Genomic DNA, 20,083 nt, shown 5'->3' with positions numbered 1-20,083 from the left:
GGGCGTGTGCCTCCTCTCACCCCGGCCCAAGCCCCGATTGAGGAGCATGAAGATCTACGGCACCACACTACCATCGTGCCTTAGAGCCCCGAACTCAGACACTATTAGGCCCCACATTGAATACGCGTGAGGAGCGCCTTTGCGCTTGAGTCAACGGCCTGAGGAAGAGGAACCGCGGCCTGGTGATACGCAGAACCCAAGCCGCACTGAAGACCATCCAACATCACAAGCGAAGCATCCGAATTTGTCCTGTGCTTAGGACCCCACGCGACCCCGCAGAGGGCAAGGCCCCCGATCCAGGGGCGTGTGCCTCCTCTGACGGTGGGTTCATCTTATGAATGTGCGACATAGACTTTCCAGATTCGCATACACCCCATCCTCTCCGACACATCTCCACCATGTCGCTGGAGGCCTCGGAGGTGGGAGCCGCGGCCACTAGAGGGACATTGCGGCACTACTAAGTGAGATCAAAAGCATGGGCTCCAACCTTGGTGGCAAAATCGATAAGATCACACAGAGAATGGACAGCTTCGAAGAAAGATTGGAGGGTGTTGAAAACAATCAGACGTCGATCGATACACTCGAGATACAAATGGACATGAGGATACGGAACATTGAGAAAAAGGAAGAGGAGATGCGCCTTAAAATGGACGATTTAGAAAATAGGGAAAGAAGGAATAACCTGCGCTTCTTTGGAATCCGGGAACGTGAAGGGGAAACCGAAAAGGATCTCAAGGACACGATCCACAATGTCATAAAAATTCTAACGGCCGATGAAGAAATCGATGAGCCCAAAACTGAAAGAATACACCGAGCTGGTGGACCCCCCAGTGTCCCCCGCTCGGTCCTTGACAAATTTCATAGATACCAGGACAGGACTAGGATTCTTGAGAAGGCCAGATCCGGAATCCCACTCACGATGGGAGGGGCTCAAATTACAATCTTTCAGGACCTATCTGTGCTTACGTTAGCACTTAGACGCCTTTGCAGCCCCCTGACAAAATGGCTCAAGGAACAGGGCATTCAATACAGATGGGGCTACCCATTCTCACTAACTTTTGAACTCGGAAGTAGGAAAATCATCCTTAGATCAGAGGATGACATAAAAGAATGCATCGCCGACCTTCTGAATACAGGCACGAAAGACAACGAAAATGGGGATGACGGACGATACGGAATGCAATGGGAACAAGAGGGACCTAGGCGCAAAAGAGTAAAAGGATCCAGAAAATACTGACGCCCCAATAACACACCTGATAACGAAAAGTGAGGATGTTCCTCCTGAATGCCATGACCAGAAGCACTAGTACCCATGGTTGAAGCACTGGGCACTGGTCGTATGGAGACTGAGAGCTGGGACGTCAAGTGCTCGGGGGATGATGGAAGTAGAATACCCCTCTGAAGTAAGAGGGGGTAGGAACCCGAGTGAGACGACCCCGGGAATGCACGTAACGTTATATTGTTATATCTTTGTATGATTATTGTTGTTACCACTGTTGTATTACATGAAGCGAGGGGGGGGAGTGGAAATGGGGCTCACCCTTATGTTGCGATGGAAAATTTGAATGGGACCGTGAGGTAACGGTCCCCATTGATGGTCCGACAATGGACGGAACACTGTCACCAAGTCTGTTTTGGACGCCGCCAACAGCTGCTGATGCAGCACCCTCAGTTCTTGGGCTTCCTTGAGCCTCAACAACTTATGAGGGAAAGGGATGTGGGAATAATGAAAGCACCATTTGGATTTGTTTGCAACACCAACGTTGATATGGGCCTTGAGAAGCGAGCAATTGTCTGGCCAACAGTCTTGAGAGACACCTCAGAGACACTCGAAGATGGCGTCTTTTGATAACCCAAAAAAGAAAGACTCACTCAGAGTGGTGTCCATTAATGTAAAAGGGCTGAACTCTCCAACTAAGAGGTCATTAGTAGCAAGGGAATTCCGCAGATCCTACATTGACATAATGCTTGTGCAAGAGACCAAGTTTGCCAAGGGGGTGGAGAGAAGCATCATCGGGAAGCGGGGGGGTCTGGAATTCTGGGGCTCAGGCCCGCTGAGAAAAGGTGGGGTTGGCATCCTGCTCAAGAGGGGCATCCAATTTGAGGTAGAAAAGACATTGTCTGATGTGGCAGGTTGGGCCCTCCTGATCACGGAGAAAATAGCCAGAGTAAAAGTGACTATTGCCACTGTATATGCCCCAAACATTGGTCAGACTGCATTCCTACAGAGAGTAATCCCAAAAATAATGATGGAGGCAACGGGGCACGTAATTCTGGGGGGTGACTTCAACCAATGGGCAGACCCAGGTATTGATTGGAAACCGGGGAATCCAGACACAAGGAGTCAGATTAAAGAGGGACGTACCGACCGTGTCGAGATAATGGACCTGTACAACATGTGGGACATATGGCGAATAATGCATCCCTGTGTAGTTGGATACACCTTCTATTCAAATCCCCACCACACTTTTATGCGCATTGACTAAATATACATGTCGAACAACCTCATACCAACCACACAGCCTCAGATATTATTCCAATACCCTGGTCGGACCACGACATGGTGCAGGCTGACATTTCTTGGGCGGACTTACCCACCATGGGAGGGAAATGGCGGTGCAATGAAACCCTCTGGAAGGACCCGGTTTTCAAAGCGATGATGGAGACCGAAATCGAAGAGTACTTTAAAATTAATGACGATGGGGAGGATTCCAAACAAGTGATCTGGGAGGCAGGGAAGGCCACATGGCGAGGGACTCTAATACGGGAGGGGGCCACAAAGAAAAGGGAACGGAAAATTATAGAGCTAAAGTTGAGGGCCGATATAGGTCTATTAGAAGCGGAGATGAAAAAAGAACATAGAGTTGACCCTGACAAATTGAAAACTGCGCAGTTGAAAAGGGAAGAATTGAGGCTCTTGGAGCACAATCAAGTGGTGCGTAAATTGCAATTTTTAAAACAGAAATTTTATGAGAAAGGCGATAAGGCCGATGCCTTATTGGCCGCCAGACTTAGGGAACAGAGAGCTGATCGTAGAGTGAACAAAATCATCGAGGACCCTGTCCCCCCTCCCCATACCCCTCCTAATATCCCAGAATCCTTTGCCAAATTTAATGAGAAACTCCACACCTCTGAGATAATTCCCGGCCAACCTGACCCATCAGCCTACCTATCTTCAATCCCTATGCCCACGATAACGACCGCAGAAACTGAGTTTCTGGATTCCCCGATTAATGAACAGGAAGTGCACGAAGCGATCAAAAGGCTAACACTAGGTAAATCCCCAGGTGAAGATAGCTATACCACCGGTTTCTATAAGACCTTTGCCAAACAACTAGCCCCCTTCCTCTTGGTTCTATTTAATGTAATATTAGAGACAGGGCAGGCCCCGTACTCCTTTAAAAAAGCCTTGATAACGGTGATTCCCAAAGAGGGTAGGGACCCCAAAAGCTGCGGATCTTATTGCCCTGTTTCCCTTCTCAACCTTGATGCCAAAATTTACTCCAGGGTATTGGCGGCTAGATTTGAAACGCTAGTGCCCCGCCTGGTCCATTCAGATCAAGTTGGGTTCATACTCGGGAGACAGGGAGCCGACTCCATGCGCAACACATTGCACCTCATTCATGTGGCCCGCGACCTCCCTGTGGACCCCGTCCTGCTATCAATTAATGCCGAAAAGGCCTTTGACAGAGTCGAGTGGGATTTTCTGGGAGCCGTTCTGCAGAAGGTTGGAATAGGCCCCAAAACTAGGAGGGGCATACGGGCGATATATATATCTCCTACAGATTCAATAGCCGTAAACGGGGAATACTCCTGTTGGTTTGAATTAGAACGAGGGACTAGACAGCGATGTCCCCTCTCCGCGATCCTCTTCGCCCTTTCATTAGAACCCCTAGCACAAAGGATAAGATCTGACCCTGCGATAGAAGGGATCCGACTATGCCCGGTGGAATATAAAATAGCGCTATATGCGGACGACATTCTCTTACACATGACCAATCCCACAGAGTCAATTCCCCAAGTCCTTAGACTAATGGACGAGTATGGGCAATTCTCCGGCTTTAGAGTGAACAAGGCAAAATCCATTCTCTTCCCCCTTCAGGGAACTAGGACAGAAAATGACCCTAAGTTTCGCCCGCTAGGTCTTAAGCTAGAACACCTCACTCTACAATACTTGGGTATACAGATCACTAGATACCTGAATTACTTATTTGAAGCTAACTTCCCTCCACTCCTCCAGCGGTTCACTGCGGACCTTACGAAATGGGGAAAACTTATGATCTCTTGGCTTGGCCGTATCAACGCGATTAAGATGACATGCCTCCCACGCTTCCTGTACCCATTCCAAATGCTACCAATCGAAATACCCAAATCGTTCTTCAGGGAAGCTAAGAAGATCTTGATGAGATTTATATGGCAGGGTAAAAAACCTAGAATTGCATATACCACATTGATACTCCCCAAGGACAGAGGAGGGGTTGGGCTCCCGGACTTGAGATCATATTACATCGCCTCCCAATTACGAGTCATGATTCCCCACCTCAGAGAACACAATGGCCTCCAATGGGTCCAAATGGATAATCATTACTTTGCACCGGCCACAGTATCAGAATGGCTATGGACCCCGCACAAAAGGATACTACGGAAAATCAAGGGCCATCCTATACTGAGCACGATCTGGAGTGTATGGCGTGGGAATCGGGAGATGCACGGGATCACCACCTGGCCATCCCCTCTCAGCCATCTATGGTCTCCTGGCATGAACGATCGCATACCAGAGGTTGGCAGATACCAATCCTGGTACGAGGCTGGCTTAGAGAGAGTGGGCCAGCTCCAGAGGAAGGACTCCTATATCTCCCTCCCGGAACTGACGGAAGCATTGGGCAAAGGTACACTATCCACATTCCAATACATCCAACTGAAAGGGGTCCTGATGAAGGCTGAATGGAAGGATAAACTGAACAGAGAATTGACCCCATTCGAGAAAATATTGGACTCTAGAGTGGAGGGGAAAGGTCTCATATCAAAAATGTACCAGGAACTAATAGCAGTGGGAGACAGCTCCACTGATCCTCTGAAGGCTAGGTGGGAAAAGGACTTTGGGGAAGAAATAGACCTCGAGCAATGGAACCTAATGTGCAGGGCTGCCTCTAGAACATCGCTATCGTGTCAGTACAAATTGCATGCCACCAAACTTCTGCATAGGTGGCAATACGACCACCTCAGACTATCCAAAATGTCTCAGTCTGACATGCTGGAGGAAATTTGGGCAAACGGCTAGTTATTGGCATATGTGGTGGGGTTGCCCGCGCATCAAAGTTTTCTGGAACAAGGTACTGGGGTGGATCAAGGAAATTGATGGTATTCAGAGAGATGCTGACCCCTACCTGGTGCTCTTTGCCTTGGAACGAGATGCGGACGAGTGGAACAGAGTGACAGGCCTGACCCCCCTACCTACTCCTGTCCGCCAGGGCCCTCCTGGCGATCAAATGGAAATCCGGTACAGTCCCTAGGAAGAGTGAATGGATTGCCCTAGCCACCAACATCTACCTGATGGAAACCATAACGGCCGCTCTGCATGGAAGGGCAGACCAATGTGAAACCCTATGGATGGACTTTAAAAGTCGACACCTAATGCCAGATAATGAGTCCCTATCAGATGAACCTGAGGAGACCTAATGGAAATCCAATGCCCAGGTAGCAGTGACTGGAAAAAAAGAAAAAAAAAGGGAAAATCTCTTGATACAAGCGAGCACTGTGTGGTCAGACACTGGAGTCGGAAACATTGCCCTATCAACGTCTCGACGCTCTAATTGCGAAAAACGAACTGGTGCCAAGTTACGTGAGGTGGTAAGGGGGAAAGGGGAGTTGTTTTTCTTTTTTCTTTTTGAGCATTAGGAAATGCACCTTCATTGAGAACTGAGATAACTGTATGACACTGAGCTGACATTAAGCTTTTTTTAAAAAAAAATTTTAAATTTATTTTTATTTATTTTTTTCTTTCTTTCTTTTCCATACCTATTGTGTCAACCGGTGCATTATTTTGTATGTATCTTGATGTTTCTTCATTGTTCCTTTGTGTTTCTTTTCTTTGCTGTGCATGATAAAACCAATAAAAGCAAATTTTAAAAAATAAAAATAAAAATAAAAAATGATGAAAACTGGAAATATCAGGTATTTGGCCCAAGAACATGAACAAGAGTGTAAATGTGACTGCCCTCTGACATTTGACAACCAGAAAATATTGGCAGCCAAACAGCTGATAATTTTAGGATTAAGAACAAATTGCTGTTTGAGACACAGCTCACGCTATTTGAGTCTTTTTTTGTGAGTGTGCTAGGCTCCAAATTATGTCTTGGTGCTATAGCCTTTGCCATATTCAGAGTCGACTGGGGGAGAAGGTGCTATTGGTTGGCTTTTTTGCCCTTTCAAAAGGTAAGATGTATTTCACGTCTCACTTTTTTACCCACTGTGCACCACTGCTATGAAAAAACGGCTTCATTGTGCCCTGAGGACAGTGGGTGTTGGCATTTGCATTGATAGCATTTAGGCATATGGATAAGCCACTTGCTAATATAAGGCCTTTGCAGTTGGTCAGTGGTCGAAGTGTACGAAAAGAAGTAGTGGAACTATGTTCCTTGTTGGCCTGCCCCAGCTCCCCACAAATCCCTTCACCACATCCTCTGCCACGCGCAATCCAAACCCCCAAACAAAATACCTGCTGTTTAAGGGAATGTTCAGTGCAGTCCTCTGAAGGGCAAGTTTCAACATCTTCTTACATTTTTATTTGAAAACGAAACCATTCTGGAACAGATTCTTTATAAAATAAAAGTATAGGAACAGTAAAACGTTATAAAACAAAACTAGAGTAGCACTGCTCCCAACCGTTCCCACCCGCTTCGACCACTACAGTTGGTAACTATCTTAAGAGATCATGGCTTAAAAGTTCTGGACGTCTTCAGTTTGCTGTCCAGTCTACAGCTATTCATATGGAGGCTTAAGATTTGCCAGGCAAATATTATTGGCTCCCTAATACGAGTAGAGTATTTCAATGAGGTACATTATTATTATTATGTACTGCAGTCAGGTTATTAGATTTCTTGCTATTGATATTAGCAAAATCAATATCAATATTGCCCTGTGACTACTGATTCTATTGATTCTTTTTATGTTATCTTTTTATGATCGTGGTGGTGGTGGTGGTGGTGGTGAGGTTGATGATGATGCGTTTATTATTAGCCACTGAAATTGCACTGAAACAAGTGTGTAACACATTCTTTGAAGCCTGTTCTTTAATACTGGAGGTAGACATGAACCCGAACTGCACGGTTGGCAGCGATATCTGCATGAGAACTTAACATTTAAGAAACAATATCACTGATGATGTGCACAATAGGGGCATAACAGGACTGAGGACAAGGGTCCGGTGATTTTGATTTTTTAAATTTTTATTTTGAAGTATTTATATAGTGCACACAACGAACCTAATAGAATCCTGTTGCCGATAGAACACTGGCTGAGTAGAGTAGAAACGTCAGCCAGATGATTGTTAATCCCATTACAATTCACTGATAGGGCAAATGAGACGATACCTATTTGAATAAATAGGTCTTTAGTCCTGCTCTAAAGGTCGGTAAAGAATTTGCCCTTTTTAGATTCAAGGGAAGGCTGTTCCATAATCTAGGTCCAGCAACTGAGAAGCTGCGTTCTCCTCTTGTAACACAATTCGCCCTCGGAATAATGAGCAGACATTGATCTTCAGACCTTAGAGCCTGCGTGGGATAGTACCGCTTCAGTTTCTTCGTTAGATAATTTGGTGCCAATCCATGTAGGCATTTGAACACCAAACACCCAATTTTAAATGTTATGTGGTCTTCTACCGCAAACCTTGTGCTTTACCACTAGCAGATGTGTAGAAGGAACACAAAAATGAAGCTTATAATTTACTCCGCAGCAGCTCTATGCATATCAGTCCCCCATTTCAAGAGCATCCTCATTGGGGGCCGTTCTTTTTCCGTTGCTGCTGCACGGCTTTAGAACTCTCTTCTCTTCATCCTCTGAGCCATCCAGGACCATGTGCTCTTTCGCCGTGCACTAAAAGCTTTTCCGTTTCAGTCCCCTTTCCATGTTGCCTTTTCATCCCCTCTTCTTAGTGCCATGATGCCCTTGCCGGTGTAGGCTGTGCTTTATAAATGTTATAACACAACATAACATAATTCTCCAACTGATTCAAGCAAGGAAAATGAAAGACCATCGGAGTGCAAACAATGTCATATCAAAGCTCAACGTAGGCTCTGTTATGGACCGAAATACACATGTCCTCAGACGTGTAACCCGGCACCCTTTTGGAACTCATATCCAGAAAACACTGCAAGGCGGCCCAGAATACTCCAGCCTGATCCGGTACCTGCCCAACTCACAGCGGCCATTTTACTGCATTATGTGAACAGCCGTTTCACTGCATTTGTTTGTTGCATTTTTTAGGGGGGCTGTGGAGTCAGTGTACCATTATAAATGGATTTTAGTGGGGGTAGGAAAAGTGTGGAGGGAAGTGGAATGGAGGGCTGGCCTCCACCGCCACCAAAAAATGCAGCGTAAAAATGTGGTGAAACAGCACCACAATGAGTTTGGCCAGATCCATGTGAACCAGCGCCATCTGCTGGTGGCCGGCCTGCTCATCCATCTATGCATATTTCTCAGCGTAAATATTCATCATTGATTACATGTTATCTCATAGGCATTTTTCCAATTATCAGTGCACAATATAATGTCCGGTTTGGGTCTGTCACTAGATCATTGCAAGCCCAGTTAATAAGCATGACTGACACCCAGCTCAAGGATACTCCAATCCCTCAACTCCACCCTCATGGTGCGCCTGCTGCATGCCGCTGGTAGGTTCACTCCCTCTACGAAGGTGAATGTTTTGCTCATACATCAACTGTCCCTCCTGCTAGAAAGTATCTGCTTCCCCTAAATCACTTTCCCTCTGAGCAGCATGAATTGGACTGCGCCAGAACTAAGGTCCCAAATCACAGACATTTTACCAGACCTATTTGTGACTTACGCATGCGTAGGTTGCACCATTTTCACGAAGCCAGCGACACATGATTTATAATTTACAAACCAAGTTGTGACTATTGAACATGTCTACATTTTTTGCATAAGTCATTCATACTTCATAAAGTCCATTGGATGCCTTAAATAATATCATCGTAAAGCACTGGGGCTCACAATATCCACAAGCAGAGTTTGCAATAGTCCCCTCGTGCTTTAGGACCCGAGCTGATAATGAACTTACCACAGATGACTATGAATGAAGTTGAACCATGGAATTCCTATCACTAATAGTGAGAGATCATGGGAGTGGTAGTCCAAAACATCTGGCGAGCCAAAGGTTGCAAACCCCTGCTCTAGGAGAACGTATTATCTGGTGATGAGAAAGCCACGCCTGCACCATGTAAATTTTGTATATCATAATGTGAAATCTTGTTAAGGTCATATACTGTATCCTAAGCTTAACGTTGTCACGTATTGCTTGTGCCCAGTTACCCACGGGTTTGGTGCGCCATACAAATAAATAAACAAACAAACACGCTGCGCTTTGACCTTATTTCATTGTTAGCAGACTATGGGCCTCATTACGAGGCTTGCATTGACGGAATGAAGGGGGCCAGTACGGGACCGGCCCACTTCATTCCGTCAGGGCTGATTACAGGCTTCCCATCACAGGACCCGGATTGGACGCCTGGTAAACAACGGGACACTTATAATGTGCCCGTTGTTACCTCCATCCCCATTCCCATTGAGCCCTATAGGGGCTCAAGTGGGAATGGGGAATGGTTCCTGCCAGGAGGAATTACCGGGTCCTCCAATGTTGGAATGACCCGGTTCTTCCTCATTGCAAAAACCCCGGTAAATGAGCCCGGTTTGGTGGCAGCCATGGAGCTAACAGCTCGTAATGAGGTCCTATGAGTATGATTTCTGCCAAAGAACTTGCATTTTCTCTGTTCAGTTTTGGTTCTGTTATTCGCAAACTCAATTCAGAGTTTCAACATCAAGAAAGGATCTGTGCTTAAGAGCTTCACTGATGTTCAAAGTAATGTTCCTAGCATGCCACCGATGCGACAGCTAAGCAAACTCCTCGGATGTTGATGGGACACGCCAAGTGCATGGTCCAAAGTCCTTATACGGCGTGTTTTTTCTCGCTCTTGCCGTATCATTCATTCTATTTGTGTCGTGCTCTCTCACTTGTGATCAAGGGGCCTCAAAAAAGCATAAACCGCAGTTGTGTCCATTGCAAGACATGGCAAAACACTCAACCAAAATATAACGCATTATAGGCTTCATTTCAGCAAAAGAAAGGAAATGCCATCTCAGCTGTGGTGAACAGAAATTAGCATAATCAAAAAAAGCAAATCATCTCTTTAACACAACCGGCAGATAAGTCACCCAGTGTTGTTTGCCAATAGCGAGGCAAGAGGTTCATAGTCGCCTGGGACTCCTATGTGGCCTGTCATCCCCTGATATGATATGATAGGTTATTTATAACGCGCTTAATACCCAGAGGTTTCTAAGCACGGACCCGGGGATCGAACCTGTGTTGCTCTTTGTCGACCTGCGTTCAAGCTGGGCACGTTGCCCCTGAGCTATCCTGTGCACATGGTCAGATACATATGGGCCTGCATGCTTCTGCAAAACAGAAATGTGCAGCTTGAGTTCTTGTTGCATTCTGTTATTGCTGTTGCCACATTGGTAGTCATGTTGCTATGGATGATTCCATAAAAATGGCCTGCTCTCATTTAGATGGGGGGAGCTGCGAAGCGTCTCGTTAAGGCAGTTGGAAAGGACTCTTCGCCGCGACCAGTGCCTGTATCAGTGCAGGTGACCCCTGGGAGCGTGCAGTGCAACAGACGTTGTGGGGTTACCCCACCGCACCACACCACACTGCATGACTGGGATGGATCCCCTCGAATCTACCAGGGGAAGAATTCCAGATGAAAAGATTAAGCCCTGCTGGTTAATTGGGAAGTGGGAGAGGCATCCTGGAACAGTAAGGAAGTGGGTTTGAGGGTTTTGGAAAAACTTGCTGCTGGCTTGATGCCCACAAGGCAGTGAAGGACAAGAAAAGGGATGTGGGTAATTGAGTCCGGGTTAAGTTGCTGTATACCCTTCCACCTGGGTAGTTCAGAAAGTTCTCTTTGCCCCTATGGATAGAATAGGTAAGAGAGTCCTCGGCATGAGCAAATGATGGTAGGATACGGAACATGGATAGGTCGGTTCTAGTGCGTGGGGTCCTCAGATGTGAAGGAAGTATGGGAAATGGAATTATCCGAAAGGGATGGCGAGCTCGCTGGGCGTCAGTACAAGCAACGGTGAAGGACAATCCTGCAGCGATTCAGATAAGTGAGTCTTTGAGAAGGGGGGCTACATTGAGGTATTGCTGTTACCACGTTGTTAGTTATGTTGCTATGGAGGAGTCCATAATAATGATGTGTTTGTATTTGGAAATTGGGTGCATCGAAGAGTCTCTGTGAGGTACTTGGAAAGGACTCTTCGCAGAGACCACATGCTTCTCTCCATTTCATTAATAAAGAACCAAACTTACCTGTTGCTGGCAGGTGTCATCTTATTTGTGTTGTGGGGAAGGAACCTCACAATGAGACACATACACAAGCCCTTGGAGAGCAGGGCATGCACATGTTGCACCTTTCCTTTTAGATTGTGTCTGTGCAGAGCGCTTACAAGTTAGAAGAAATGTCCCAAATGTGGTTCGAAGAATGCAGTCATCTCCAGCTTATGTAGTAGCTAAGGTGACAGGAGAACATTTGTGGTTGGTATTCTGAGGCATGATTATGCTAACAATAGAAGTGGACATGAGTGGTGAACAGTGGCCGAGGGAGATAAGGACCCTGCATTACGTCAAATATAGTGCCTTCTTTCAGTACAGGAAACTAGCCCACATCCAAGATGGTGGAGGGTTATTCTAAACTTTGGGCACTGGTGTCTCTAAAACCTGCAAGACTCCTGACTCAGAATAGCAGATGATAAAGCACTGTCACCTTTGTAAGACTTCTATTTAACTCCCACAATACCCCAGTCTCATGATGGCAGCCATTGAGTTATGGGCCAGAGTGCTCCACACTTAGATGCAGGTAATCTCAATAGGGTTAACCCTTTAGCTTTAACAGCGTATAAATTCACCCCTTCTGTGATTCTTTTCCCTTTTTCCATGCTATTGTCTCTAGTCTTTTCCGACTGTAGTGCGTGAAGCCCAGGTTGGCCTGAAGAAAGGCAATTCAAGATTGACAACCTAAATGTCAATGTGGATATCTGCACGATCCCTCTCTGTATATATTACTTTCACTATGTAGAGCGGGATTGTATTTCTGATAAAGGATTATGGGTAACGGAAGAATTCAGATGGAAAATGGAGGTCGAAACAGGTTACATAAATGATGTTGCTTTCACCTAAGTGGATAAATGTCGGTGAGATAATTATCAACAGAATGAGTTTGTATGAACAGCTGAGTCAGTAGAGTCTCTGCCTATATGATCCTGCTATTTAGAAAGTAAATGTGCACTGTTCCAAGGAAACGGGACGAAAAGTTCTAAAGGGCACGTAAAATGATGTAGCCATTTTATGAATCATATTAGGAAGAAAGGTGTTTGTGGTGTAGTGTATGATATGATTGGTTATTTATAACACACTTAATACCCAGAGGTTTCTAAGGACGCACCCGGGGCTCGAACCTGTGTTGCTCCGTGTCGTCTTGCTTCCAAGGTGAGCACGTTGCCCCTGAGCTATCCTCCTGAGACTATACCCAAGTGTATACTTCTACACTGGATCGAACCTCTCTGCTGTGCCCTGCCAAGTAGGGCTATGGCCCGTTGTGGCCCTTAGGCAAAGTGATCTGGGCATATGGAGCTTATGCAGGATCCCTTTCCCTGTGTGTGTGAGGGGTCCCTTCACTTACAGTGCATGTCTATGAATGGCATGCAGTATCTCCCTCGGGCCAGGTGTCTGGCCGACTTCGGATAAGGAATTTCTGTGACTGCACGCGTCTGTGAACATGCAATGTGTTGCTGGTATGCGGTATCTTCGCAATGTGCCATCTTTTGCCAGCTGGCTCTGTGAACATGGAAACTCCTCCAAAACGCACATTCTCACAACTGCAGTCTCTCCCAGTGTGTCATTCAAAATCTGGCAAGCGCTCTTACTTACGCTAAATGCTGCTACTGCGTGTACATGGATTACTGCCATCTATTGGTAAAAGTGTGCCCATGCAAACAATTACCACAGACATCCTTAACCTTTTACATATAGATAATAATATAGAAACTTACTCAAATTGCCCCTCCTTGACACGGCCATCTTGGAAGACCTCATCAATATAAGAGTCATTTGCCAGCCACCAAACTACAGTCATAGAGTTGCGCCCATATCCAGTGAAAACTTTGCATGGAATGATTAGTCTTGAACCTGTTAAGGAGGCAGGCACAAATGTCAATATCTCCATTTGCATCACTGCACGTTGGTATATCTCTGAATACTCGTTTGCAGGCAATCGTGTGAATCATTCAGTAAGTTCTTTGGAGGACCCACACTTTATCCATATTTGAACAGTAATGTTATATTAAAAGAAGTTATACTTAATTGATGGAAATCACCATTATGAAGTGAATTTTCCCCCAATGAAGTTCACATGCTTTTTCTCTATGTTGGGGGGGAGGGGAGCAAGTACATAACACAATGGAAGCAAAGCTACTGAGGAAGGGAAGCGGTGAACAGTCTTGGCTAATCCTCCATTGGGCCTGGATATCCACTTCAAGAGAAATATCTAACGAAAGGCCAGGTAACTTAAACTTTTTTACTGTCATTACAACTTGTTTGCAAAAATCATTTAGTCATGGCAAGCAGAGAAGAAAAGTTTTTAATTTTCTCTGATGCATTTGGAAATTTCAAGATCCTTTTAGCATCTGGGCATGGAAAGCCCCAACAAATAACCGAACAAGTTAGGAAATGTGTATTAAAAGGACACTCTCTATTTTGCAGGAAGTTGCTGTATGTTTTCTCAATAGCCCCATATCCAACCACATTGACCAAATTCACTCATACAATTCAAGGCTCGCGGCACAGATCCGTGTCCACCTACGCGGAACTGGTATCAGCACGCACAGATTCAGTAATGCTTATACAGACTTGGGTCTGAATGCACCGGGCTCAAAACCGGGTGTAATTGCTGAGACATCCTTCTGCCTTTCTCAAATCTTAGTAAAGTGTCTGAGCCCGGGTCTTCCGATCTGAAGACAGATCGATCGATCTACTTAGATGCAGACATTTGCATATACACATATGTGTTTTATGCACCAGAAGAAATATAGATTAATATGTAATACACATGGCTGCCTGCAATATCCGTATAAATGCCTGAAAACAATGCTATTACAGGCTAGTTGTGACATCACAACTCGCCTCTAATTAAAAAAAATGAGATCACAACTGCTCTGTAATCAGGTATTGTGCGTCAGTGGTGATGTCAGAATGCCTGCTGCTTGAACCAGCAGAGAGCAGAATTCCAGCTGTCACTGCAGCACTTAATTAAAGCCTTGTCACGCTTTTCAAATTCCTTGCTTATAAAATAGTTTTCTGTGACACTTTTCAGCCATTCATTGACAAGAAACTGTCTAAAGTAGAATGTTTCATGTGTGCACTGCTGGAGTGTAACACATGTGAGCACAAATCGGCATTTTATTTATTAATTAATTTGAAGCAGACAATAAAAACGTTTTTTTTAATGGATTTCATTAAACTGTTTAAACAATTTTTCTGCTAGACACTGGGAGCTGCATATTAGCTTTTTTGCATCCAAATAGATTCTACATCCATCATCTGGATCATCAAATGGACAATCTCTTGCACTAGATTAAGCAAGAGGCCTGGCAGTCCGGGGGATGCCAGTGCGTGGCCATGTATTATAAGGAATAAAATACCCCTACCCTGTATAAAAAGGGTATTGCAAGTCACCTCAGAGTTCTGTGCTCTAATAAAGGAACTCAGTCTTTGGCCACCTTCATCTGTTTAGCCACTGCACTCCTCAGTCATTTGCAATATTCTTATAACGGACGGTAGGCAGTACTGTAATCCATATATTACATGAAGACAGCACAGATTACAAGGGCAACAGACTGATGGAGGGTGAAATGGTTATTTAATCCATCAACAACATCATGCAATTACACTGCTCAAAGTTAACACATCCCGTGCCTTACCAAGTGCAGCCGCGATAGTCTTGCGATTTGGGTAGACTATTATTGGACGGTTTCTCTTCTCTTGCTCTGGATTAAAAATAAAAGCGAGACATTCACTTAAAAATGGAAAACGTGTGTCAATGAAGACAGAACACTGAGCTGTGCCAAATAACTTTCTAATTCAGGTGGGTCAATTTTCATTGAAAAAGATCATAATAACATAACAACTTGATCAATAACGATACTAGTAATGTACTAATGATCTATGCACTTTAGCGATAGTTCACCTTTCCTCTTGCACAATGACAACATTGCACAGTATTGTTTTCGAAGATGTTTTTAGTATATGTTATGAAGAGAGTACCCACAGCTGCATACGTACTGCACAGTAACTAAAGTGGTCCATGTCCTCATGAACTTTTGGTTGCCAATAGTACTGGGTAAATATACTTTTATAAATCGAAACTAGTTGAATTTTGCAGTGTTTCTGCGGACCTCGAATCATTGCCCTTTTCCAGCAATTCAGCCCAGAAATGTCATTATCAGGGCCATTCAGGGAGGCCATGCTGGCACCTCCAACCAACGCGTAGGGCAACTTTTTCTAATCCCTGCGTGCTAGAAATAAAAGTAGTGTTTTTTTTGTACTCTACCGCGGGCAGGCCTTGCTCCAGAAGTAAGAAAAATACTTGTTCTTGCGCAAGATCTGTCCACATTGCAAACAGGGGAAAACATCTAGCATGGGGCACCATCACAGAAGATTTCCAGCACAGATGAAACAGAAGAAATATTCCTGGAATGGCAGACTATTGGAGCAAAATCAGTCCTTATGATAAATATATTGGGCCTGATCCATGGAACATTTAGCATGGTGCAAAGTGACTTTGTACTGCCAACAAGCACCCTGATTCACAGAGCGATGCAAAAATACACCTTTCAACGCCCTGTGAATGTTGAAAAGGCTTTCAAGTGTGTAATTCAGCAAATGTACACAAAAACATGCTCAGTTGTGGCCTCTAATTAAAGGTAAGTATACACAGTGTTAATCATGCCAAGTGAGCCAACATCTTCAGCGAAATTCCCTCCAAGAAAAGTTGCCCAAAATGGATATCCAGCAGGGATTTGTATCTTCTCACAATAATCTCTTAGGTGCTACTGAAAATACTACAATAAACAAAAGCTGCCATGCTTGGCGGTCCTAGGGGACGTGCTGCAAGATATAGGACCTGATTTATAGAAGTGTTGGCACAATCCCATAGGAAAACGTTCCATGAATCAGGCCCATAGTGTCAACCGTTCTGTTCAGTGGTGCTTTTTTATTAGCACATTGGTCCATGAATATTGGCAAAATGTGTCTAGTTTTCTGAGACACTTGTGAAATGGCTGAAGTAGTCTCAGAGCTCCTCAGCCTCCAACCACACTCTGGGCCTCATCACGACTTTGGCGGTAACCCTTAAATCCGGCGGTAGCACTATTACCGCCGGATTTAAGGGTCCGCCAAAGCAGGACTTTGGCGGATTTCTCCCCAGCTCTGAGCTGGGGGGAAATCCGCCGAAAATTCGTGCTATTACCGCCGGCGGGAAATCCGCCGGCGGTATTAGCACGAAATTTCCCCATTGAGCCCAATGGGGAATGGGGCATTCCCAAATGGGCTCAATGGGGAATGGGGATTGACATTACTGCCGAACTCGTGATCCGGCGCTATTAGCGCCGGGGAGTTCGGCGGTAGGGCTAATACCGCCGGCGGTAGTACCGCCGGCGTTAACGCCCAAGTCGTGATGAGGCCATCTGTCTCCGGAGGATAGCTCAGTGGCAGCGTGCTCGCCTTGGAAGCAAGACAATATGCAGCAACATAGGTTCAATCCCAAGGTCCACGCTTAGAAACCTCTAGGTATTAAGCACGTTATGAATATCATATCAGAGTGATCCAAGCTCACACTTTGAAGACCACTGGTGTAGGACCTTTATATTTTCACACCCAATGTGCCCTCCATGTTTACTGGTCAGGCGTTCTTGGGTCTAAAACCAAACAAGACAGTCACACACGGCACCCAATAAACAAAATATTTTGGGATAACCTAAACCTCAATTAAATATACAGACAGACCACTCTCCAGTACTATGTACCCACCCACATGGACACTATGGGGCTAATTCACATAGTGTTTTCCAATGGGGTTTTGCCATTATAAAACGCTTCTGTGAATTAAGCCCTATGCACCTAAGGACCACAATAAGACCTGGATCCAATAGGCATTTTACTTTGGACAGTTAGCAACCTGACATGAACTCCACTCAAGTACTCCATGTTCATGCCAGTCATAGGTCCGCGGAGAGAGAGAGATGCACGTACATGTCAATGAGCTTTAAAAATACAACATAACATAAGATAAAACCTGTAACATATGGCGTTGTGATTATTATGATGCCACTATCAACCTGTATGTTTCACTGCATATATGTTATTGCCATGCAGCGCGAGTCACGTCATTGTACTAAACATTTTGATTACTGCATATTTACCAACAGTTTGGAGCTGTATGATTCTAGTGATGGCATATTGCGTCCCCGTATGCGTGAAAGTCATTTCACAGGTGAAATAGCCTTCATCTTCCTCCGTCACATCCTCAATCTGGAGAAAGGTTGTGTCTTCAAGATATTTGAATTTGGTGTTCCGATTTGGCAAAATTATATTGTTCTAAAATTAAAATAAGCAATAATTACAATGCGCCAATACACACAGATTTCGAGAGCTATGCTTGCTGATGTCATATTCTAAAATCTTCGTGGTTTGGCGTTTGCAGGGTTTCATGTGCTCTCCATTATCCTCCTCCCACATCAAGAAACTTAATCCCACATGAAGCAATCAACATGCATGGGCTGAATGCAACACTGTCAATGAATTGGAGTTTTTCATGATTTTATTGTTTTGCCTTTACGTCAGATACTTTCATCACATTGTTTATCAGCGTTTATCACCCAATCACGTGCCACTAGAAGACTTGGCATTTTTCGTCACGCTTTCAGAAATACTAATTTCCACAGTTTGTGGGAGTGCAGGCTGCTTGTTCTTGTGTGTGTGTATAGATATATATATATATATATATGTATGTACACGGGGCTGTTTACTAAGCTAAAAAAATAGTGTAAGTGGAACTTAAGCCATTTATTGGCTTAAGCTTTACTTATGCTATTTTTTTATCTTAGTGAATATGGATTGGACTGATGGCCAGCTTCAAAGATCCCAAAAAGTTCAACTTTCACCACTCTTTTGAGCTTTGTAAATTAGCCTCACATGTATACACACACACACATATGTATATATATGTATGCACAATTCTGAAGCCAGAAAGAGAGTGATAGATATATTGGCATTTAGACATAGAGATCTATTAAAATTCAAAACCAGTTCAGATCACTACCTACACAGAGTTAAAACCTATACACATTGGAAATACCAAAGTTAAGGTTTAAAAAAGCTTCTTACAAGAAAATAAATATGACAAGAAAAAAATCAATATCTACTTTGAAAGGACCAATCCTGTAATCTTAACTCACTCCACACTTAATTCATTTTTTTTTTCTTTTTGCTGATATTTTTGATTGTGTTAATTTTTTACTTTTTATATTATATTTGACTTTGTGTGTGTGTGAGGTTTTTGCATGGTTATGTTTATTTAGCAACTTTTATTATGTATCATTTGTCATTGAATGGTTTAACCGTACTTCAGCTTTGAGTAAGTAATCAGACTGATTCTGGTTGAACAATAGCTGTTCAGCTCTGGCGGACTAGCTTCTTGCTATTTGGTTCTAGCCGAATATATTGTCTTCTCATTTTAATGAAATGTAACAACTCAGAGAGGCAACTACTGATTGTTGAGTGCAAAAAGAATTGGAATTCAACTTTGTCTGACAGCATTCCTGATAAAATATAGAATGACGGTGCATATGTTTTTGTATACGAGAGAAGGAATGGAAAGAGATTGGTGAAATTGGAATTTGGGGAAGAAGGTAGAATGTATCCTCTTAAAACTAAAGGCCGAAGGGTCCTTTTCTGCCAGATGGGAGAGCGAGCACTGAATACAAGATACAATATTTTAATCTTTGCTTGCAGACACAAAACTCTAGCTCTAAACAGACGGGCTACTGGACTTCATTGCCCTGAGCCGCCAAGCTCCATAGATAAAACATGCAGTTGCTTTGGTGATATTGGTATCCAAGTTCCCCAAAAGAAAAGACAAGGCAGCATTGGGGTTATCCAGAAGTCCTTTGCTACTTAAAAAGGAAAGGATGTGTTGTGCCGGAATAGAATCATAAGCAGGGCATACAAGAAGAAAATGAGGCAGATCTTCTCTCTCAGGGTACAATTTAGGTTCGACTCCCCCTTGCATTTATTTCTTTATTTATTGCTTCTTTAAGTTTAAGCAATAGGGGCCTATAACGGTCTATCAATTGGTTGTCTTGATCCAGAATATAACTGAAACCCAATTCAGTTGGGTCCTTCGACAACTTCTTCCTGTGTGGGGAAATGGAGGATTGGGAAAATTGTTTGTGTCACGCCCAATCGACCAGCTCTCTTGCAAGGGAGGCCGCCCTCTTAACAGGACTATCCTGGACCCGTCTCTCCTGCCTCTTAAAATCAGCATCTGCATATAAAGCAGCCGATGGAAAGCGTTTGTGGAAATAGAGAAGGCTCTTCCAAAAAAGCTGTTCGCAGGTACCTACTTGATTAACAGACTTCTCAAAACCCTATAGCTCAGCGCCATAAGCAACGGTGCTTCCAAACTTTGCACAGTAGACCTGTGTTTCGGCAGCAAAATGATCCCTGTGCTTGTGT

The 20,083-nt window shown here is 44.3% G+C and overlaps 1 protein-coding gene across 1 annotated transcript in view; it reads right to left on the bottom strand.

Annotated features, from left to right (window-relative positions):
- IL1R2 (interleukin 1 receptor type 2) overlaps window positions 1–20,083 on the bottom strand; it is a 109,888-nt gene that overhangs the window by 39,213 nt on the left and 50,592 nt on the right. The window contains exons 5-7 of the mRNA XM_069636731.1: window positions 17,770–17,944; window positions 15,271–15,336; window positions 13,345–13,480 (exon numbers count right to left, since the gene is read on the bottom strand). Of these exons, the coding sequence (XP_069492832.1) occupies window positions 13,345–13,480; window positions 15,271–15,336; window positions 17,770–17,944 (377 nt within the window). The remainder of the gene's footprint in view (window positions 1–13,344; window positions 13,481–15,270; window positions 15,337–17,769; window positions 17,945–20,083) is intronic.

Source organism: Ambystoma mexicanum, chromosome 7p (genome assembly GCF_040938575.1).
Source record: "Ambystoma mexicanum isolate Mex_15411 chromosome 7p, UKY_AmexF1_1, whole genome shotgun sequence".
Lineage (NCBI taxonomy): Eukaryota > Metazoa > Chordata > Amphibia > Caudata > Ambystomatidae > Ambystoma > Ambystoma mexicanum.
The sequence above is the reverse complement of the archived record's forward strand: the minus strand, read 5'-3'. Positions and strand labels throughout refer to the sequence as shown.